General features: G+C 50.4%; 1 protein-coding gene across 4 annotated transcripts in view; it reads right to left on the bottom strand.

Annotated features, from left to right (window-relative positions):
- The window catches only part of MAP2K7 (mitogen-activated protein kinase kinase 7), a 65356-nt gene that overhangs the window by 24890 nt on the left and 16320 nt on the right, over nucleotides 1–24146 (bottom strand). For all 4 annotated transcript variants that reach the window (XM_054012995.1, XM_054012996.1, XM_054012997.1 and 1 more), the window contains 8 exons: nucleotides 10435–10579; nucleotides 9909–9975; nucleotides 9132–9245; nucleotides 8436–8555; nucleotides 8080–8187; nucleotides 7374–7553; nucleotides 6557–6637; nucleotides 4459–4601 (listed from right to left, as the gene is read on the bottom strand). In XM_054012995.1, coding sequence (XP_053868970.1) covers nucleotides 4459–4601; nucleotides 6557–6637; nucleotides 7374–7553; nucleotides 8080–8187; nucleotides 8436–8555; nucleotides 9132–9245; nucleotides 9909–9975; nucleotides 10435–10579 — 958 coding nt within the window. The remainder of the gene's footprint in view (nucleotides 1–4458; nucleotides 4602–6556; nucleotides 6638–7373; nucleotides 7554–8079; nucleotides 8188–8435; nucleotides 8556–9131; nucleotides 9246–9908; nucleotides 9976–10434; nucleotides 10580–24146) is intronic.

The raw sequence follows: 24146 nt of genomic DNA, 5'->3' as shown, positions 1-24146 counted from the left end.
TTGTTAAGTTCGCGCCCTTTTTATCTGTATAAAATAAGGTAGTGTGGGTCTTGCATGGTGCTCACATTATCTGAGTGTATTAGCAGAGCGCTGTGCTAATAAACAGAGTGGTCTGACAAATTGTGAGTCCTGAATCTAACTTTGACACTGGGCTCCTCACAATCCTTTTAACACATTCATCCTCACACTCCCCCCGGAGGAAGGAAGTGTTCTTACCCCATCATACAGGGCAGGCCCTGAGCCTCACTCAAGGTTACCCAGGGAGGCTGGGACAGAGCAGGGATTTGAACTTGGGTGTCCTAGGGCCTAGGCAAGTGCTCTAACCCCGGACCAAGCATCTGGCTAGGAAGAGTCATTGCCAAGGGCAGAGATGGGGATTTATCTGTTACCGAACCAGCCCCCCCCGATGTCTGGCCCTTGTGTACACAGCCACTGTGTCTGACCAGATGTACTAGTCCCAGGCCCCTTGTGTGTGCTGAGAAGGCTGACCCCTCCCAGACCCCAGTGCTAAGCATGCCCAGTCTCCTGGAAGGCAATCGCACAGAGGCCTGAACGGTAAGGCAAGGAGGGGAGAGCCTAGAGCATCCAGTGGCTGGGGATCATTTCAGATTGGGGGGGGGGTTTAACCATGATTCCAGGGGCTACCTAGGCACACTAGATTTTTTTTACAGATGATAACTTAGACATTAGCTGACAGGAGCACTGCATCTAATTCCTACATAAAGAAAGAGAAAACATATACAAACACCAAGTAAAGCCGTATTGTCAGTGTATATGTAAGTTTAGAACAATCAGGGAATAATACAGAAAGATATTCCCAATCCAAGCCTTGAAGTGGAGTCGAACTGTTCGGCCGTGTCCTGCCGTTAAACCATTCAGAGCCTTGTCCAGCTCAGCTGGTGGTAGGGAGGAGCCCACTTCAATCCCCGTGAATAAAGTCCCATATGAGGAGGGGGTGCCACAGTCACTGAGGGGCCTGTTGCTCTCGGAGGAGAATTCTGGATTTGGGAATGACAGGTCCCAAGATCCCATCTCAGACAAGCCTGAGCAAAGACTGTGGAAGTTACAGGGTGGAAGCACTTGGTGCACAGGGATTTCTGACGCTGATGTCAGAAGTAAGAGCTGAACAGCTGGGTTCTGAGGGCCAGCTGTGTTTATCACAGCAAGTGTGTAACGAACAGGCTGGTGTGTATGTGCACCATGTACCTCTTGTGGTTCCCCCGGCTGTCCTGGGCCTTACACTGCTAACAAATAGCAGAGATTCTCCGTTAGCTCAGGCATCACGGCCTAGTGCTTTGGTGCAGGCGACGGGGGTTCTGCCCCAGCTGAGAAGCTCTCCAAGGCTGTTGTGTGCAGCACAGGGGCACATGGCAGTTCCAGCTGGCTGTGGGACTGTCACAACAGAGCAGCACCTCCCTGAGTTCCTCCTTCGCCATCCCAGTGCCCAGTGAGCTGTTCAGTGCAGTGTAGAACAGGGTCAGATAGAAGCTGGCCACTGCCATTTGAAATCCGTGTGAGAGACAGGGGCTGTGAAAGACCTGAGTCTCCAGACTCCTCAGCTGGAATTCCAGCCTGGGACTCCCCAGTTCCTGCGGGAGTGCCAGGGGGTGCTCACTGCCATGTGGGGCTCTAGGAGGCTTTCCCGCCTTGCCCCCACCATGCAGCTGTGTCAGGGTCAAAAAAAAAGGTCTGTCAACAGCCAAGGGGCAGATGTCAGTGCTGCGTGCGGCAAAGGCCCCGGGATGGCTCTGGTCCTGTGAGTGACCTGAGCTGTGCCCCGTGGGTGTGTGTCAGTGCGATGTTCAGCCAGAGCCGTGCAGCCCAGCACGCTGGCTTGTCAACCGAGAAACCCTTACATTCCAAACCCCCCCTACTGCAGTGGTTCTCACCCAGGGGTGTGTGTACCCCCGGGCTCACACAGGTCTTCTAGATATTTCCCTAGTTTTACAACAAGCAACATAAAGAGCACTAGGAAAGTCAGTACAAACTAAAATTTCAAACACCCAATATGTTTATACTGCTCTATATACTATACACTGAAATGTTAATTGGTTTATTTTATAATTATGTTGGACTAGACTGATAACTGGTATATTTCTGATATGGGAAACGTAAGAAAGAGTGACTCCACAGCAGACCCCAGAATTTGGCCTGACCATTAGAAAGAAATATGGTTCTCAGCCACCCTGTTGAGTCTGGGTTGATTGAAACTGCCTGTCAGTTTTACAAGGTCAGTGTTATATATATAATGGAGATACCCCATCTCCTAGAACTGGAAGGGACCTTGAAAGGTCATTCAGTCCAGCCCCCTGCCTTCACTAGCAGGACCAAGTACTGATTTTGCCCCAGCTCCCCAAGTGGCCCCCTCAAGGATTGAGCTCACAACCCTGGGTTTAGCAGGCCAATGCTCAAACCACTGAGCTACCCCTCCCCCCAATTGTTAATTGTAGACGCACATCCAGAGACTAAGAGATTGTTCTAACAGTTACAAGATAACAGCTGGCCTTTATGGCTGGTACAACTTTGTTTTCCTGAACTCCAGAATAAGCTTTGTGAACCCCCCGCTCTTGCATGCTTATCTTGTTTGTTTCCTTTTAGATGTAACAAGTGGGATGAATAGACTTATTGAAGTCTGCCATGTCCCACTGATTTCAGAATGGTTATGTTAAAGGATGGGTCAGTGATAAAACGCAGATGTGACAGGATACACGTTGGAGTGTGAGTGTGATTGTACGTGTGATTGAATGAGGAATGAAAAATTAAAGGTTGAGGTGCCAGCCTTAAAATAAGACCGTTTGGCTGAAGAATACAGTGGACGAGATAACCCGATAACCCTGAGGGCGTACTTGCCCCAAGAACAGAAGGGCCGAAGAACAAGGTAACAACATACTGTCATTCCGGCATTGCTGTGCCATCTGCGTGATTGACTATCACTTCAAACGTGAGACCAGTCATTGATTACCACTTCAAACATGAGAACAGCATGACGAGGCAAATACATGAGGATGGATCCCTATGAGAACAGACCCTGAACTGATTCTGCAAACCAACTTCCAGAAGCATCAGGTGTGAATCTGATAAGGCCCTGCTCCCTCCTCGTGTCCAGGCCACCTGGCCAGTGGCTTGGCATGAGCAATTCTAAGGCTGGTAACTGTGATAACAACCTTGCAGAACCTGCGTGTGTGTGAATGAATGTGAAATTGAATGGAATCTTATAGTTATAACTGACTGCTCACTATGATTCTTTCTGTATTCACAATAAATGCGGCTTATTGCCTTATCCCCTTTAATAAGATCCTGCTGGTTTTTCTTTTCTTGGTATAACAATTCTATGGGGGAAATGGGAAAGCAAGCAGTTTTTCAGTAGTACTGTGGCTGTGACACTTGTATTTTTATGTCTGATTTTGTAAGCAAGTAGTTTTTAAGTGAGTTGAAACTTGGGGTACGCAAGACAAATCAGCCTCCTAAAAGGGGTACGGTAGTCTGGAAAGGTTGAGAGCCCCTGCTCTAGTGGGTACAACTGGTGATTAGCAACTTTAATGAGAGCCTTAACCCCAGGTGCCCGCTCTACCCCAGTGCTGGGAAGGGCCAAGCCCCAGGCTGGCAACACTGCTCTGCCAGGGTTCAGCCCTGCACATGGATTAGGGAGTGTGAGCAAAGCCAGTGTGGCATGGCCAGACCTCAGGTTTGGGAAGGCAACAGCTCCATCCTGAGCTAACCGCCCACACGGACCCTTACAGCACAGATCCGTACAGCACTTTGCACATCACATGGCCCTATTCATGCACCCCTTATCCTCCGAGCTGATGCTCATGTATCCCCATCTCCTCTAAACTCCCTCATGGCCCTAGCCCCCTGCACTCTCTCCCCATGCCCCCTACCCCCCAGGCATTCGGTGCAGCCAGTCTCCTACCTCCAGCTGCTTCACGTAGCTCGCCAGGAACCAGCCATGCAGCCCATTCTCCTTCTGCCCTTCCCACCAGCTGCCATCCAGCACTTGCAGCACCGTTATCAGCTCCCCTGCCATGAAGCGCAGCCCCAGCCTGAGCCGCTCCCTGGAGAAGGGGCACAGGGTCTGACAGCGCGAGCCCGACATGCTGTGCCGCGGAGCTGGCCTGCAGAGGTGCCTTTTAGGGAGGGCATGGGGGTACCCCTACCAAAATCTGAAATGCGCCCCTGCTCTGCTGTGATACAAAACAAAGGGGGAGCAGGTGCCCCCCTCCCTAAATGGTGCCCCTGGCCAGGGTATGGGGGCTCCTGTGCCATCTACTTAGGAGATCACTCATTGAGTCACATCTATTGAAGCAGTACAGGCTCACGGGCAATTTAAGCTCTGATCAAGGCATGGCCCCTCAGCAGTTGACACTGCCCCATAGATGCAGTGGATTGGTTCTCCCCCCCGGGGTTAGGGGCCCACAAACAGGGCCTCGGCTCCCCAGCAGCATGGCCGTCACTCACCAGTCTTTAACGAAGGACTGAAAGTCCACGGAGAAGCTCATGTTGTTTGGGAGCAGGGGAGGATCTTCCTGCAAGACCTTGGTGAGCACCTCAAAGTCCGTTTTACAGTTCTTGTAGGGAAACTGACCGGTAGCCAATTCGACCTGCAGAGCGGGAGACGGAGTGAGGTGGGAGAGCAAGGGTTAAAATGGAATCAGGGAGCTTAGAGATAGTCCATGTGCTCTATCTATGATGCTGTGCTACTTCCATCAAATGCAATGAGATTTGTGGGGGCTCAGACCTCTGGAAATTAGGGGTCTAGTCATTACAAAATTACAAAAGTATCCAAGTGCCTAAAAATGCAGACAGGGGCCTAGTGTAATTCATAGATTTCTAGATTCCCAGGCCAGAAGGAATCTAGTCTGACCTCCTGTAAAACACAGGCCATAGTACTTCCTCAGAGTAAACCCTGTTTGAACTAGAGCAGGACAATCCAATGCAGATCCAAAGAACACCCAATATAGAATCCACCACAGCCCTGAGTAAGTTGTTCCCTTGGTTAACCACCCTCACTGTTAAACATTTGTGCCTTGTTTCCAGTCTGACTTTGTCCAGCTTCAACTTCCAGCCAGTGGATCTTGTCAGAACTTTGTTCGACAGAAGAGCTCATTACTGTCAAATTTCTGTGCCCCACATAGGTACTTACAGACTCTGATCAAGTCACCCCTTCTCTTTGTTAAGCTAAACAGATGTTTGGCATTAGTTCACTTATTCCTATGGATTTAGAGGGTTGATCTGACTCCCACTGAAATAGGAGGTGTTTTCCTACCAGGCTAACTTCAAGCACCCTGGTGTGAATGTTTTGGTTCATGTTTTTGACCCCTGAGAATATCTGAATATCTGTTTTTTTTCCTACAGATTTGTCCTGTTGCATTTCACTTAGCTTAGGCACTGGCCCTAGCCAGGTTTGTTTCGCTTGATTTCTCGTCAGTTTCGCTTTCTGGTCCTAAGGCCCTAATGACAAAGGTGTGTGTCCTGGTTTCACTGATGCAAGAGGAACTTTTTATCTTAAAAAGATATTAAAGCTTCCAAAAGTAGGTTAGTAGGAACATTATGGTTCACTGAAATTGGGTCCCCGTTATGCCAGGCACTGCACAGACACAGAGTGAGAGATAGTCTCTGCCCCAAAGAGCTCCCACGCTAATCAGACAAGGCAGAGAACAGGAAGGGTCATTATACCCATTTTGTGGGTAGGAAACTGAGGCACAGAGGGATGATGTGATTTGCTCAAGGTCATACAGGGAGTCAGTGGCAGAGCTGGACTTTGAACCCAGGACTCTTGAGCCCCACAGCAGTGCTCTAGCCACAAGACCAGTCTATCTTCTGCATTCCTCTTGCCGAGGCAATTCCTTTTAAGAACAGGAGTGCCCAAAGTTTATGACAGATCGTAGGGCTGTCCAAGAACCTGCATCCCTCACCCACACAAACCAGCTACTGGTTTGTCCTTGTATCTTCCTCAATAGACGAAGAGACATTGAGTTGGCCAAGGGTAAAAGCAGAGCTGGTTGGGCTAGAATTTCCCAGACCAACATTTCGAATTTTTTTCTGAACCTGAATCAGGACAAAAAGCTAAAAATTGCAAAATTTTTCACAAACTGAAAAGCTGAAAATAACCTTGATAACTTTGAAATGTTCCACTTCGGTTAGGACCCTTTACATTAAAAAAATAATAATATACAACAACATAAGTTTAGAAACAAAAAGCCACTTGGGCTGAAAGATCAAAATGCGACGTTTTGCCATTTTCAAAACTTTTTTTGTTGTGGGCATTTTTTGGGGGTGGGTGGGCGGGGGGTGTTGAGCCCAACATGGCCGCGTGGGAAGTTCCCATTTTCATGAATCAGTATTTTCTGACAGAAAAAACATGCCGGTGAAATCTTGCCAACCAGCTGGAGATAAAACCCAGCAGCTGATCAGCCATGCCCTTACTCCACCGTGACCGGGAGAATGGCCAAGGGACTTTGGCTGTCTTGAGATCACTGAGCCCCTCGTGGCAAATCTTGGCACCGAGTTCAAAGCAGCGTTTTGCCTGAGAAAGTAAAGAAGGGACTTCGCTCACCAGCGAGATGCCCAGGCTCCACACATCCGCTCGGATATCGTAGTCTGGTCTGGTGGGATCAGGAGGGTCTATCCTTTCAGGCTGGAAAAGAAAAGTCAGTATACCCTCAGTCCAATGGCGCTCACCTGGAGGCTAGGGTCTTACGTTATAGCACATGCCTATTACAGACTGAGATTATGAAATCATGCCACTCTTTATTGATATGCAGCCAGCTCTGGGGTGGAGCGAAGCAGCTCCATAACAGCCACACAGCAATGCTGCAATGTAGCCCAGGAGTGAATCTATCTACAGATTTCTAATGTGCATATCAATGAAGTCAATAGGACTCATTTAACTAGTTTAAAGTTTAGGCTAATGGGGGGAATTACCTGGCTGAAATTAGGCCATGCACACTGGGGCAAGCAGAGGGGGCCAGATCCCCAGCAGGACAAATGGGCCATAGAGTCATTAAAGACAGATCCATGGCTCGCCTAAATCAGCACAGATCCACTGAAATCACCAAAGCTGTATCCATTCACACCAGCTGAGGATCCTTTAGATCTTGGCTCACATATGTCATCTCAAGCAGGACAGCACCCCCTAGAGCCACCCTGGAGAGCTGCTTCAGCTGGCCATTTTTCAGAGGTCTCCCATCCCAATACCGACCAAGCCTCACCCAACACAGCAGGCAAGATTAAAGGGGATCCCATCCCAAGATACCACCCATCCCTGGGGCTCAGGCACCCACAGCTGCCAATTAGCGCACAGGCAGCCTGAGGCCCAGCAGCACCCTCTCCAAGCCTGCGGGGGCTATGTCATAGCACGGCCCAGCCCTCACCGCCATGTACGCTGCGCAACCCGCACTCCGGGTCTTGGCCTTCGAGTCCACCAGCCTCCCGCTGATCCCGAAGTCACACAGCTTGATCTGCCCCCTCTCGTCTAGCAGAATGTTGGAGGGTTTGACATCTCGGTGGATGACGCCATGCTTCTCCTTCAGGTAGTAGAGTGCCTTGACAATCTGAAAGGACACGGCCACCCCATGTTGATAGAGATGGCGTCTCCCAGAGTCAGCCCACTGCACCCACCTGCCCTCCGGGCTCACCACAGGAGGATCAGCAAAAGGAGGGGCCAGCTAGAAAAGCCAAAGAGATCCCAGGCTCGATATGCAGCAGGGAGGGGTCAGCCCCTTTGTACTCAGCTCTGCAGAGAGCACACCAGGCACCGAGAGCTCAGTTCTAGGTCCATCAATCCCAGAATTCCTGTCCTGGAGGAGGGAGGAGCCAGCTGATGAGACTGAATTGCAGACCAAGGCCCCAGGCGTGCACGGGGTGCTGTGCAGAGATCAGTAGGAACAAGCCCCTGAGGCAAGAGATCTCGCCCTCCGGGAGCCCCTTTCCCAGCACAGACCCTGTCTGCGCAAAGCCAACCCAGCGGTGCAACGGGTCCCTCCCAGTTGCTCACGTGGGAGAAAGGTTTGGCAGGTGCCCATCACGCTGCATCCAGCCCCACTTGCTCTTCCCCCACCTCGCTCCACCAGAACTCACTGCCACCGTCATCTTCCCCAGGATCCTCTCGGGGATGGGCCCCTGGATGCGTTTCTTGAGTTTCTCCGCACATGTGCCCATCAGCTCCATGGCAATGAAGACGTCTGTCTGTGTGGGAGGGAAACCAAGGCCAGGTTACCAGGGGGCGCGACATGCGGAAAGGAGGTGGCGGCTTTGGGTAACGTCGCACCGCACATGGGGGCGGCAGCGGAAATCGAACCCGGGACCTCTCCACAAGCACAAGCCTCAGCTGCCTGAACTGGACGACCCAGCTCTGACAGCTCAAGGCTGTAGCCAGGGCGCGCAGCCACAAGGGGGAGATGGACAGCTGCAGCGTGAGCGTAGGGGGCTCTTACATTGGTGATGAAGGTCCCGAAGCACTGGACAATGTAGGGGCAGTCGTGGCTTTTCAGCACCACATCCAGGTCCATCAGGATCCTCTTGTTCTCCTCCTTGTTACCTGAGCGGCGCATTTGCTGTGGGGACCAGACAACAGGTGGGGATTACAGAGCGGCTCTATGGGCTGAGAGCCGAATGCAGGGATGAACAGTGACATCTGACATCCATCTGCCACGCAGGGGACCATAGAACCCTTTGTTAATTAACGCAGATGATTCCCCACCCACGTAGGGCAGCGTTATCTCCAGTTTGGAGATGGAGAAACTGAGGCACAGACATGGGACATGACTTGCTCAAAGTCACACGGAGGCAGTGGAGTCCTGGCTTTAAGGCCCCCATCTTCCAACCTCTAGACACCACTCCCCAATGAGAGGCGAGAACAGAACCCAGAAGGCCAGCCCTGGCCCCCCAAGCTCTAACTACCAGACCCCACCCCTCTTCCAGAGTTGGAAATAGGACCCAGGAGTCCTGACGTGTAGCACCGCCCTGCTCTGACCACTAGACACCACTCCCCTTTCAAAGCTGGGAATAGAGCCCAGGAGTCCTGACCCTCAGTTCTCTGTTCTCCCCATTCAACAACACCCCCTCCCTTCCTGATGGAACTATTCACCCCTTGCTCGGTCTGTTCTTAAGGCCCTGCCCCCGATGTTCACCTTCACGGCTATGATGTGTCCCGTTTTCTTGAACCGCATCTTCCACACTTGACCGCATGTCCCGCTGCCGATCTCGCCTAAGTTCTCCAGGTCATTGATCTCTGCTTGGTACCGCTGCATCAAGAAACATACACACAGGATTACAGGAGGGGCCGTACAGCAGAGCCCATGTCTATACACAGGGGCCCAGGAGACAACCCTGAGCTAGGACAACTCCCAAGGGTAACCTCCATGGTAGGTATGCCAGCAGTGGGGTACCAGGCTTCACTGACCGGCAACTGGATTCCCCCTGGCCCCACATTGCACCACCTGCCTGTTCTCTAACCCACAATGGAGCTTGAAAGGGCAGGGAATCCTCAGTTCCCCTCTCCCTGCAGGATGGGCATCCCAACAAGGGGCAGCATATGCATGTGGTGAGGGGTAGGCGGACGCTTGCCCTCATGCAGCCTGTTCTGGGACGCTGCACAGGAGCTGTTTAATAGCTGCACAGCAACACCACACTGGGCTCACTCACCCAGCCATGAAATGCAGCCACCTTGGGGGTGGGACTTGGCAGCTGTTTACCAGTGCAGAGCAACAATAAACAGGGAATGCTTGCCCAGCGCTGAAATGCAGCCACCTTTAGGGTTTGGTAGCTGTTTAAAAGCACAATTCCACCCAACAGTTTAGGACAGGAAAACTGATGTAAATCAGGGATACTCTGCACAAGTTGGCATCTACAGTTCTACTGATGGAGCAGCACTGAGAATATGATACCTTTGCACTTCTCCAACTCACCTGCCCTCCTATGGTCAGGTAACCCGTTTGCTTCATGATTTCCTGCAGCTTCTGATCTATCTCTATACTAGAGAGAGAAGTGGAGAAAGTTTGGATGAAGACAATATACCAAATCAAGTGACTGGCCCTGAGAAGGAGGCACTCCCCTGACATTTACCAGAGGCCAGGTCAGAATCCAAGCTAGGCACTGGCTGAGGACCCCAACCCACCTGTAGCAACAGGCTCATCAAGTCTAGTGGTCCCCCCGCACTGTGGCACTGGATTAGCCCAGTGAGCTGGCTAGCCCACCAGAATAAGGTCAGACAAATCTCATTGGCTGAGCCAGGTGGCCTGCTCCACCTCATTGGCCGAGCCAGCTGCCTCGCAACACCAGTTTACAGGACATATACACAAAATAGGTGATTGGTGCAGCAGCACCCTGTAGAGGGAGCCAGCTAGCCAGGCCAAGAACAGCAGCCCCAGGGGTTTCCTTCATTCAGCCCCATCACCACCACTTGGGAGGTGGTGTCCTTTCCCCACTGCTTACCTCTCCATGCTCCTGGGGATGGGGAAGGATGGCTGGGGCAGGCCCAGCATGTGGCGGGGGCGCGGCTGGTGCGTTTGATGCTGGGGAGAGTTCTCTGAGGAAGAGGAGCGGCTGCTGCCATCGTTCGCCAGGGGGAGCTGCAGGGCTGTGGGAGTGAGCGAGAGTCAGGCACTCAGATGCCTGGGTCCCTTTCCACCCTCTGCTCCAGAGAACCCACCCCACACCCCCGTCTGCTGCATCTTATAGCCCCAGATCCCCGTCTGTGTTGCACGGGGTTGTGGGGGCCTCGCTGAAGGAGGATGCAATACCTACAGCCATGCTGCTTACCATCCAGCACCCCGGCTTCCAACATGCCCCGTCACTGACACTGCCCATCAGAGAACAAAGCCCTTTCTGGATGCCACTAGCGGCTGGAATGCACAGCACCAACCCTTCCCCTCACCCTGGGCCACCCTGGAGCAGAGTGTCAGGAACTATGTTGAACTGGCATCCATGGGGCGACAGGCCAGGTAAGACATAATGGGTCTTCTCGCATTTACGTTCCATGGTTCGATAAAGCAGATTTTCCCACACAGACTGCAAACGCCTGTTTTCTCTCATACTAGGGTTGCTCACCCCAGGCCTCAGCAAAGTGGTTAGCAGCTGTTGGGAGTGACTGTGCTGTGCTGGAATCCCAGTGCTAGATGCACACGGACACACAGGATACAGCTGGGTTTGGGCTGCAGATTGGTCACTGCAAACGATCCTGACCCTTCCTTAGATCAGCTTATCCTGGTGGGTTTATAGCCTGGGCACTGAAGCAGAGAGACAGAGGCAGCTGGGTGATTTGTCCAAGGCCACCGCAAGTTAGGGCAGGGAACCCAGGCATCCTAGCCTGAGATTTAACCACACCACGGGCGTTGTGTAGCTAAATCCCCCTAGTCACTTTTGCAGTTCTCAGCCCTGACTCCCAGCCTGCTGCCCACACTCCCTGCTATGCCACGGCATGGTCTGCTGTAATTCAGCTGACTGGCACCGACTGGCAGCATGCCTGAAATATAAGGAGTTCATCAGGTGAGATTTAAGGAAGTGGTCAAAGATAGAGCCTCTTCAGGTGTGTCAGTTTCCTGGATCAGTTTCAACATAAACAGTTTGTCCCCATGTTAACAAGGGAGGCAGCTCTGCCACTGAAAGGCTGGGAACCTGCCAGAATGAGAAGACGAGAAACCAAGGCCCATTGTTTGCCCTTGGAAGTTTGAGGCGAAGTTTTACTGGGGTAAGTCCATGAACAAGCAGGGAGGTCGCTGCAGTCGTTACCCGCCTTACCACATTCAATACCACACTGGTAATGGGGAAGAGGGGAAGGGCTGAATCCTCCCATAGGCTTGAAATAAAACAGCCCCTCCCACATACTGGGGCAGGGGAACCACGTGAGGCACAGAGAGTAGCTGGTGCATACGCTCAACAGCTCAGAACATGTGTGGGATACCCTTTCTGAACTTCTTCCCACTTACATGCCAGAAACCCAGAGCTATGGCCTCTGCTTGCAGGAGCGCACCTGTGGTTCACATCCAGACCTCACTACCCAAGCAGCGAGGAGCTGTCCTCAAGAGACTACAGATTCCAGCATACAATGCTGCCAGGTCTCCGAAGAAGTGGAGCACAGCATGCTGGGATGTGTAGTCCGTCATTTACCCACAGACTGTGCCCCCTTGTTGAAGGTAGGGAGGCTGACTGTTGAACTTGATGGGTTGCGCTTTGGCTAGAAAGTTGCTGCCACATTCTAGCCTCACTCTGCCCAAGGCATCGCCCCAGAGGTCAGTGGAGTTACCGCAGCTCAGCAGAGTGGAATCTGGCCCTCGGTATTTAATATTATGCAGCTTACCGCAAGCAGGGGCTTGCTAAAATCATCCCACCTCAAATAATTTCCAGAAACTCCCCACACCAGCTTTCAATGGCCAAGCCAAACTACCCTACGCTGTTAGCCTGGGCTGAAGGGAACACCCCTCACCCCAAGGGCAAGGCCACTTATAGAATTGCAACAGCTGGTAACCTGGGACTGCAGAGTTATTAGATGAGGGTTCAAAGCATGTTGTGCCCAGAAGGGAGGGGCTGCAGCTGCCGCAATAGGAGAGCTGGTGAAGGGACCCTGATCCTTTCAAACAAAGACATCTAATGCCCATTGACTGAGCCAAAACCCAATTCCCACACACAGGTCAAAGAAGAACCATTTTCCCACATTGTCCCGAAGCAGCTTGAATCTGATCAATTTCAATAGCTTGAAGAGTCTTTTACCAAACAAAAATACTTTGCCCTCCTGCCATCAGAGGATCTCAAAGCACACTGGCAAATAAGCTCTGACAAGCCAAGTAAGTATTATCCACCTGATACAGAAGGGCCAGCAGGGAGAGACTTGCCCAGGGCAACCCCAGCAGAACGAGAAGTAGAACCCAGGAGTTCTGGCTCAGTCTCTTTTGCTGAATTTGTTCTAACCACAAGTCAATGCTCCCTTTATAAATTTGCTTCCACACTTGCTGGTGTATCCAAGTGCTGCAATACTAGAATGGAGGACTGCCCAAGCCAGGACTTGAAAACGGTCCGCTCCCATGTGAAGTGATCCAATTCCTCCTGGATCTTTTAAGATCACTCAAGGCTCACTTTGAAAGGTCCCACCGCACTGAAAATATAGGGCCAAACCCTCCAGCGGTGTAAATCAGGGTAGTGCTATTGATGTTAGTGAAGCTATCCTGGGTTACACTGGCTGAGGACTCTGCCCACTGGTTTTTAATGATAATCTACGTTGGCATGTTCCCTCCGGCTTTAACTGCTGCTTGACAAGGAGTGTGAAGTTCTCTCCCCATCTATGCAAGCAACCACCTCCCCTCCCTCATGTCATGATCCAAAGTGTGCCACATCCCAAGGACTTCAGTAGCATCCAATTCCCAGCCCAATTAAATTAAGTTAAATCAACTTGAGCGGACTTTGGCTCTGACAGGGCGGTGCAGTAGCTAGGGCAGCTGGAGATCTGAGTTCTGTTCCCGGCTCTGCCACTGATTTATTGCAGGGTCCTAGACAAGTCACTTCCCCCTATCTGTGCTTCTGTTTTCCCTCCCACCCTTAGCTTGTGTTGCCTGATTAAACCATCAGATCTCTGTGCCATAGACTCACTGTCTCTGCATGCTGTGCCCAGAGTATGAGGGTCCTGATCTCGGCGGAAGCCACTTGGCACTGATTGTAATATAAATATTTATTTATTATTAATTCTGAGCTCCACAGAAAATGCCCCTAGTTCCAAGCGGCTCACACTTAGGTCTTCCATTGCACTTTCCACTGGTAGATCACAAAGCGCTTTACAAGAGAGGGCAGTATTATACCCATTTTACATATGGGGAAACTGAGAGGGGCCATGACATGCCCAAGGTCCCAAAGCAGAGCACAGATGGGACTAAAATCTATACCCATCGTATCCCAGCCCAGGATGTGCCGCAGTCAGCCACACTTCCTCCCCAACTCAATAGGAGTGCTAAGTACTCAAAAAATCTGGCCCAAACTGAGCCTGGAAGGACCTGGTTCCCAAATTCTGGGCTGTGAAACCACAGTGATCGGGGTCCAATCGGGCCAGGTGCTGTAGATCCCCCTTGTTCCCTGATCAAGCTTGGGGTCCCCATCATGCTGGGTGCTGCAGACACATGATGAGAGACTTTCCCTGCCCCCGAAAGCACACAGTCTAAATAGACAGAGGGGAAACTGAGGCACAGAGCAGGGAAGTGATTCACAGGAGGTCCCACAGCAGTTAAATGGCAGAGTCAGGAACAAAACCCAGGTGGTCCTGATTCCCAGGGCAGTGGCTGATCTGCTGAACCACATGCTATAAAACCACAAAACTTGGCAGGAGACCTTGGGGTCCGGTGGAGTCTGCCAACACCCTGTCTGCACAGTGGGTTTGCCCCAGTTACTGCACCACTGTGCTGACACCCAAGCTCGCTTCACACCAGGTCAACCTGGCCTGGCATTGAGGAGGTGGGGGCTGCGCCAGTGGTTTGCTGCACTGCTGCCCACCGATGGCTGAAATCCCCACTTGTGGAAAAGGCCTGAAAACCACTCCACAGACCAGATCTGAAACTGTCCCTTTAACCGCATCTCACCCAGCTGGCCAAAGGGGAGAAGATAGCTACCTCACAGGGTGGCTGGCTAGGAGATCTTATGTCTGAGGGGTGGCACGCGGTAGCAGGTTAGGTCTGAGACCACAGCTGGGATATAAGGCCTAGCTCTGAAACTGGCCAAAATTTGCAGATGTGACTTGAATTTCAGCACCCCCAATTCCACTTAGGGTCCACAGGAGCTAGGGGCATCCAGCACCTCTAACAATAGAGCCTTGAAGCATCTACCAGCCCCATCATGCCAGGTGCTGTACAAACACAGAACACAGACAGACCTTACCCCAAAGAGCTATATCCAATCGACCTGCTCTGAGCCCCACAGATGGTTGGAATCTCCATTTTCTAATTTCCTCTGGAAGCTGGTACCACAGTATTATGGGTTCTATCTCCTGGCTCTGGGAGGAGCCATGAGACCTAGGAGGTTAGAGGTGGGGAGATGGGAGTCAGGACTCCTAGGTTCTGTTCCTGGCTCTGGGAGCGGAGTGGTATCTACTGGTTGGAGCAGGGGAATGATACTGGGATTCCGGATTCTCATCCCACCTTCTTGCTGCATGACCATGGAACAAGTCCCCTTCTCCACTGGCTGAATGACAATAACCCTCATCTAAGTCATCTCAAAGTTGACACCCAAAACCACCAGTCAGTTCTGGAAGAGCTGGCCTGACTGCATGGCCTTGGGCAGATCACGGTATCAGTGGCTTGGTTACCCACCAGCAAAACAAGGATAACACTGCCCTATAACCCAGCCTCCGAGGGAGGCAGTCTGAATGTTTGCGAAGTGGTATTACTGCAGAAAACTTCTGAGCCCTTTGGTTATAAAAGAAACACAAGAGGAAGCTGCTGGGCAAATCCCTCGTGAATCAGGCCATGATGGAAACCGAGATATCCCACTGCTTATACTATTTTAATGGGGCTTTAGCAAACAGGATTTGAAGCACTGCCTGGGTAATCTGGCTTCACAGCCTCCCCTGAACCTTTCGATTTGCTCAAGGAATAGCTGCGCTATAGTGCAATTCCAGAACAGTGTCGATTTCAATGGGATGCATTCCACGGCTGGCTTTGTAAGAAAACAGGAGCAGTGTTCAGTAACACAGAGGCAGGCTCTTTCTCCTGACTGTATTGGACCCTGCAGGATTAGCATCTCTGAAAAAAAGAGAGAGCCCGGGACAATGTAGAGAAGCTGACATCCATTTTTCTAAGCAGGGCAGTATTAGGAGTCCGAGGTTTGTCCCTGTAGCGGGTTCTCTCTCTCCAGGGTAAGCTGTATTCCTTCATCTTTAATAATCTGTCTCCTTTTTTAGGGGGAGAGGGCCAATGTATTCCATTAACACACGCCGCATTCTAATGAAGGCACAAGGTACCATTGTGGTGAATACGGTTACAAAATAGGAGACCCCCATTGGGCCCAATCCTGCCTCCAGGGAGCTTGTTGAGAATTTTCTGACGAATCTCCTGCTTCAAAATATCTTTGGGGGGAAAATCAAAATTGTTGAAAGGTTCCTTTTTACAGTTCAGTTCAAAATGACCTTCTGGTTCAAAATTGATCTGATCGAAACAAAACATTGCAATTGACACAAACCAAATTGTTTCCCCCAGGTTACCGAACATTTGTGAACGTTTTCTCAATTTTGACTTTTCTTCTTGCTTTGGAACATGGAAAAATGCCAAAATCTTGAAAACTCTCACAGGACAAGAAAATCATTTCCCGCCCAGCTCCAGTGCTGAGCACGCTGGATCTGACCCAGCAAAGCCGATGGAGTTCTCAACACCTTGTAGGACTGAACCGCTGGAGGGCACAACGAATTGTCCTTAAAAGTACCTGGATTTTAAGGTCACAAGGGATCAATGTGATCATCTAGTCTGGTTTCCTACATGACACAGGACCCTTACATGTGTGTACTGTCACAAGATGACTGGCCCCTTTAAGAAGGGGTGAGGTCCAGTGCATCTGGACTGATACTTGCTTCCCAACTGGGCATCAGGGAAGGCACATAATAGGTCTGTGCAGGAGCCTTTATTCCCCACAGTGTCTGTAGGCCTCTGTCAACACCCACCTGCATTTATAACGCCCAGGTGCCAACCTTACGCCCAACTGGGAAGCAGGTATCAGTGCAGGTGCCCTGGAACCAGCCCCCTCTTAAAGAGGCCAGTCGCCCTATGACAGTTGCTAACAAAACACTGATTAGAACGAAGAATGTTTCAGTCTCATTTTGCTTTTCACCATTTAGTCCGTGTTCCTTTTGGTGTCTCACAGACAGTGAAACTGAGCCAGTCAGTTTCAGGTGGCATTTGTATTTTGTTAAGTCAGTTTCACTTTCTGATTGTGAGCTAGGATCACAAGGCTGCTGTGTTTCAGTCTGACCTAGGGGACGGTTTTAGAAGGTTTTCTAGTCCGACCTGCGGCATAAAAAAGGCTAGCGAATTTCACCCAGTACAATTGCATATCAAACCTAAACTTATTTAACACTTTATGGAAAAAGAAACTCAGGTGAAAGCAGCTGTTTGACCTCGGCTGGTAGAGCCAGTTTTTCCCACAAAACACAAATTTAAGACCTAAATTCCCTGACAGACTTTCTAGGACCCAAGACTCCCACAATCCCATAACGCAGCTAAAAGCTTGGTCCTGCCCCATTGGAATCATTGGCCAGGGACTTCAAACGGAGACAGGTCTGGGGTCACAATGCTCTGCAGGCAGCTAGATTGGCTTGAGAGGGGTCTCCACTTACCAAATTGTAGGCAAGTGTCCGGATCCCCAGCTAGTGTAAACTAGCATCTTTCCATTGGAGTCCATGTGGCCAGATCCCCAGCGGACATAAACTGATATCTTTCCATTGGTGTCAGTGACTCCAGGTCCCCAGCTGGCTTAAACTGGAATCAATAAGGCCAGATTCCCAACTGGTGTAAAGCAGTCTCAAATTATTGGAGTCAATGGGGCCAAATCCCCAGCTGGTGTAAATCCATATCACTCCACTGAAGTCAATGGAACCAGATCCCCCGCTGGTATAAACTGGTGTTGCTCTACTGAAAGCAGTGGGCCAGCTGATGTAACCTGGCCTAGCTAATCTGGGTACCTCTACCGGAATCAACAGAGCTTTATATAAGTCAAGAATTTGGACCAAAGTCTCTTCAGCCCTCGCGTCCGATATGTGCTCCCCCTGCATGCACAGCAGTGGGAACTCCGGGGACTCGTGTGCTGCTGTACAGGTAGGAGAGAATTCTGCCCCAAGGGCTCTTTCCTGCCAGCAGCTGAGCGCCCTTCGTGTCCAATGACCTCAGGGGCTGCTGTCACGCTGCACACTGGAGGATCTGGCCCTAAGAAGGCAAGTTCCATATAAAACGTAACAAAGGCCTCTAGCCACACCAAGGGGGTTTCCAATCCAAGGCTGCGAGGACGCACCTGTGCAATGATTATTAGGGATTCTGGGGGAGACTTTCTGAAGTTCCCAAGGAATTCAGGTGCACTGCTCCCACTTACTTTCCAGGGGGTTCATGCTCCTAAATCCCTTGGGCACTTATCAAATTCCCCCCCGCCCCGCTTCCTGGACTCGAGTCCCCCAGGACTGTGTGAATGGAGCATGGGAGACCATACTGTATTATCCAAGGTGATTCCTGCACATACATTCAGGATTAAAATGATCACCCAGGTCAAGGGCTGGAGGGAGCTGCCCTCCATGCCAAGAACCACAGGCTGGGATGTGTCAAAGGTATATAGGGAGCACAAAGCGGGGATCATTCTGGATCAGAGAGCCACACCCCCAGTGACACGTTCCCTGCGACTGCAGAGGGAAGCAGGGCTGGTTGATGGGGGCTGGGGAAGGAGGAGTGGAAGTCCACACGCTTGCCCCTCTAACGAACTGCAGAGTAACTGATGGAGAAAAGAGCCACCAGGATGCTCCGATTTATGAGCAGTTGGGCATTTTCCTGACTAAATCACCTGTTAAAACAGCACGGGCTGCCTACAGGATCTCCTACATTTAGTGTCCGTACTGCCAGAAGGGGCCACTGTGATCCAATAGGCCAACCACCTGCATAACACAGGCCAGACAATTTCACCCAGCTACCCCTCCATTCAGCCCGTATCTGGTGGTTGAGCTAGTCTATAATTCTGATCTCTATGACCACAGGTTTTATGACCATCTCTTCACAATGTGGTTCAGCGTGCAAGACCCCAACACCAACCCCACCCCCACCCTCTGATTGCTTCAGCCTCCCCACTCCCCAGGATTCGAAATCAGACTCCTCCCACCTGCCCTTCCCCCATTCCACTTCTACAGCACACGCCTTGCTCATGCTCTCCATTCCAGAAGCCTGCATGCTACTCTACTGTCCGGGCATGCAATCTAACAGCTCCCCGGTTTGTCGGATGGAGAACCAACAAGGCAGGGAGGGGAAAACATGCTGCAGGCAGAGGTCAGCCACTCCAGTGTATGCTCAGAGCGGTTAAATTAAAGGGGAGTGGTGTGAGGGTGGGGGTGGAAGAGAAAGAAGGCAGAGGGGGAAGCAGAGAGGCTGCCAGTGAACATAAAACCAAAGGGGTATGCGTAGGACAGGAGGGCAGAGAGAAAACCACCATTTAGGCCTGTTCTACACTTATACTGGAATAGCTGTGTCGGTCAAGGGTGTGACACCCCCCCACCCACCCTCAGCAACAGAGCTATGCTGACAAAGCCTCCAATATGCACGCAGCCATGTTGAGTGAAGGGAGTTTCTGGCAGCAGAACTAACATCGGTTTGGGAGGTGGTGGTTCTACAAGAGCAGACAGATTCCTGTAGACACAGCTTGTGACTGATCGCATGGGTGGGGTGGGGGTTGCAGCTGCAGGCAACTTGGGCTGTTGGTGACTCCCAGACCTGCAGGAATTGCCCATGGGCTGGGCTAAAGCAGAGGATGGGTGCTGCATACTGCTCCAACCAGACTTGGTCTCTGGGTGAGGACGGCCGTTAGAGGCAGCCACGGGAGGTCAAGAGAAGCTATCTTTCCGCAGGTCACTTAGGCATTACGATGATGGCTGAGGTCTTGTCTATTTGTCCCAATCCCACCACTGGCACAGGCTGGCAAAGCCGTGGTTTGCACCGGTGCAGCATGAACACAGGTCAAACTGGGTCAAGGCCAACCAAGGCTCGCAGCAAGGGGTTTCCACCAGTGGCTGGCATCAGAGCAAATCCCCAGCACTGGCAAAGCAGCACAGGGGATGACCAGGGAGAGTAACCGGATTAAATGTATTAAGGAGGAATTTAGGCTGATTATGAGAAAAATGGTTGCTGACAGTTTGACCTATTCAATGTGGAATGGTACCTCCCATTCCCCCCCCCCACACACACACACACAAATCTTTGTTTGGGATGTTTGAAACAGGACTGCCAAACGGGCGCTGTAGGGAACGATCCTGTACTAGGCAAGGAGGAATTAACCTAATGTATCTGACTAGGGATTTTGAGGCAGTTCCTCCAAGTATTCAGGCTCCTAACATCCAGTGATGGGTGGATCACTTTTCTAGCAGGCAGGGAAGACAACTCTTTTTAGGAAGGCACTGGGTGGAAATCCCACGTTTGAGACCCAATTATTAGTGAATGTGGGACATATTTTATCACGTCTATTCTATCATCTAGAAGCCCCACATGGACCCCTCTGTGCCAGGGGCTGTACCATGCTCTGCGGGGTTTAGGTGAGGATTTTGAAAGGAGTGAAGTGGCCAAATGCCACTGAAATTCAATGAAAGTTGGGTACCTATTTCCTTTAGGATCTTTCAAACCCCCAGCCTTCACCACTGCCTGTTCTGCAGGTATAACCAGACAGACAGACAGCTGAGTAATGGGAGACTCCCCCATTGCTGTCAGGGGCACAAAAATCAGAGTCTGCTTTTGAAACAAAAACATCAAGAGGTAAGGGTTTTTCAAAGGTGATTTTAGTGCACAACTTCTGAGATCTTTAAAGGGGGTCTAATTTTGAGAAGGGAGGGGGTGCTCAGCCTTTTGTGAAAAAAAACTCAGGCCCGTTTAAGGTGACTCAGGTTGCTTCCCCTTTTCCCCCCAAACGGAGTCTCACAAAATCACCAGCCACTTTGGAAGCTCTTGGCCAGGATCCCTCACTACTGGATTTGGAATTGAGAGGGAGATGATGGTTGATTTGCAGCCCTCCTGCACTGCTACTATTCTAGAGTCAGATGCTTTCCTGGTCCACTTTGTCAGTGATCTGATTCCAGTCCTGGATGATCTGCCATGAGTTTCCTTAGAAAATCAGGCAGTTTCTGAACCCATCACCAATTATCAGCATTTAAGCACCAGGGAGACATGGTCCATGTGTTGTCTATTTGCTACCTAGTTTTCAAGATGGATTTTAATTAATGAAGATTGTTGATGCATCAGCCACCCCAGCATCGAGGGATGCCCACACCCAGTGTCAGGGCCCCCATCTAAGGGCTGCTAGGCCTTGAGATCAACACAAAAAGGAAGGAACTGGCAAAAGGAATGAAAGAGAAACATACAGAGAAAGAAAACTGAGGTCAAACAAGGAGTAAAAAGGGACATTAAAAAAAAATATACACCAGGATGGGGGGACCTCTCTCTGATAGAGTGAAGCTACAGAGAGCTGGGCTCAGAGTCCTTGTGGGCTGCATGGGCCTCGTCACCCCACCAGGACCACAACTGCACCTCCATAGGCATCTCCTAGGAGCAAGTGGCACCCTCCAAGCAAGCAGCAGAGGTCGTGTCTCTGCAGCTGCAGAGGTGCCATGAAAGTGACCACAAGTTCCTACCTGCTTCAAGCAGACGGAAAAGTGGGGTGTGACTGTGTATTGTGCATATTGTGCCCATTGACTTCAGGAACATGGCAACAGGCAGAGTTGCCTCCCCAGCAGGACTAGTGCAGTCTGGGCACAAATAAAGCCATGCCAGCTGACATGGCTTAACTCCCATGGACTGGGTCTCTAGAGAGTCTGATCTGACCTTACATTGCAGATCTGCTCCAGCTGAAAGCTTCCAATCATCCGTGAGTCAGTGGGGAGCAGAAAAAATAAACGAACTCTTCTCTCCACTCCTCATCCCACCACTTCTACACTAAGCCCAAACTCATGGAAACAAAGTGTGCACAGAAGGGCTGGTCTACTCGGGGAACTTGCATCAGCACAGCTCAGTCTCAGGGGTGTGAAAAATCCACACCTCTGAGGGATGTGGCTATGCCGACCTTACCCTGGGCGTAGACTCCACTAGGTTGATGGAAGAATTCTTCATAAAACTAGCTACCACCTCTCGGGGAGGTGGATTACCTACCCCTCCTGTCAGCGTAGATAGTGTCTACCCTGAAGCGCTACAGTGATTTAAATGTAGACATACCCTAGGTCAGTGGAGAGGAAAGGGTTAAGCTGCCTTTAATTATGGGTGAGTTACCAATTTAATCTGGAATTCCCAAATCAGTTGTGAAAATCCTCGCCCCACACCCAGATAGTATGTGTAAGATATTTGGGCACAGGGACATTTACAAATGCATTAAAAAGCCCATTATGAAGTTGCACAAGACTCAACTGTACCTTTTTAGGGATTTTAAACAATTGGGCCTAGTATCCAAGGATCACAAAGTGCTTTGCAACAGTCACCCTGGTGAGCTAAGGAAATAGCTACAATTTTCCAGGTGGGGAAACTGAGGCACAGGAAAGTGACTTGTCTAACTCAGTGGCAGGGCTCGGAATAGAATCCAGGAGCAGAGATAGCAGGCCACATACAGAAATCAGTGGCACAGCTGGACACAGAACCCAGCAGTCCTGACTACATATCCCAGCCAGGTCAGATCAGACCACCACAGTCAGCAAGGATCATTGCTGGGATCCCTGCTGATTGGGGTGGTCTAGGCTGATCAACCTGGGCTATGTAGTGTCTGTATTATAAACATTTCTGCAAGACTCTGATGGTCTCAGAAAAACTGGGCGGTGACAAGAGGCACTATGGGTCTAAACAGGACAAAGCTGGCAGCCCTGATATTAACCAGGCTCTCACCATTTTGGAAACTCTTATTTGATGAATCAGAATTTCAATAGCAAATTACATTTCCCCCTCCTGCCAGCCAATCATCTTGCATGAATGACTTCCTGATTAAAGCTTTACGGGAAGTAACTGAGCTGGTTTGAAACAACAAGCCTGCAGCCAGCGAACAAACTTAGGTCAGGTCAGGTCAGAATTTCGATGGGAGACCTTCAACAGAAGCCCCAGGGTGTGACAGAGGCGCTCAGTACCAATCCCAACGCCACAGTGTGGGCGTGTTGTGCTGCAGAAGTTGCTGTCATTTGAAAACATCCTGACCATTTGTACTCCTTAAAAATTCCATGACACTTCCCCTAGGAGGGAGGTTTTGTTTTAACTCTAGTGTCCTAACAAAATTTCAATTCGAGTAATTGCAGATGGCCTACTTAAAAATCCTCCTCTTGAATTTTCAGCTGGATACAGTAATGTAATTTCTGCCTGCAAACAATTATGCTGTTAAAGTGCTGCAGTGTTCCACCCCAGAAGTGGCAGCATATCAATGCTGGGTGAAGCAATCCAAACACATCCATCACCTGCTTCCCAGAGGGGGCCTGAGAGGGTTAAATGGAGGAATGTTTACGAACCATGTTGAGATCCTTGGATGGAGAGTGCTAGAGGAGGGCCAAAGTCCCTCGGTCTCTGTTTTCCCTCTTTGTCTATTTCAGCTGTAAGCTCTTAGGGGAAAGTACTTTCTCTTCCTCTGTGTTTCTACAACACACTGGGCCTCTGGTCTCACTGGGGGCTTGCAGGTGCTAGTATAATAAAAATAGGTCAAAATTTTCCAAGAAGCCCAAGGTAAATGGGACCCATATTCCACTGAATTTCAACAGCTGCCTAATTCCCAGCTAAAATAAACAACACTAACATATTTGGGATTTAAAAGTGAACAGTAAAGCTTTCTAAAGATAGACTGCCCCCACCAAATCAGTGACACAACATAAGGTGCAGACATGCTGTCTATAAATCTACCTAAGTGTCTGACTCTGCTACTCATCCCCCTAGTATCTGGGTGCCTTCCACATTAAATCAATAGCAATGGGGAGTCTTTGGTACTTGTTTGCAGAGTCAAAACTGCTCATGTTTCTGATCTGTTTATTTTTAGATGTTATTAATTTCTTCTTTTTCTTGGTGGGAGGGTTGTGAATGTCATTCTTAATTCATCGCCATACAGCTGTTGTTAAACGTTTAGGTTCTTATAGACATGCCAAGACCCAAGTCCGGCATTTCCCGTGACCACAGTAGAAATACTGGGAATTAAACTGTTTCCCTGTCTTAAGGGCACATGATGGCTCAATGATTTTCCAGCAATGGACGTTATGAACTCTGGCCCTGGCAGACTGAAAAGCTTTTCCGTTCCCTCTTTAACTGTGAACATGATGGGTTTGAATGTGACCCTCACAGGCATGAAGCACATGTCATTGCTTCCCATGACAAAAAGCTACATGAAAAGTGCATAGAGCCTTGGGTTTTAAAGGATGATTTTTGAGCCTCAGTCTTACCATGGTCTGAGGCTCTGGGCATGCTCTTGGAGCAAGGAACTCTCTGATCCCAGCTCTGGGA

Source organism: Malaclemys terrapin, chromosome 23 (genome assembly GCF_027887155.1).
Source record: "Malaclemys terrapin pileata isolate rMalTer1 chromosome 23, rMalTer1.hap1, whole genome shotgun sequence".
Classification (NCBI taxonomy): Eukaryota; Metazoa; Chordata; order Testudines; family Emydidae; genus Malaclemys; species Malaclemys terrapin.
This window is presented reverse-complemented; position numbering and strand designations above follow the sequence as displayed.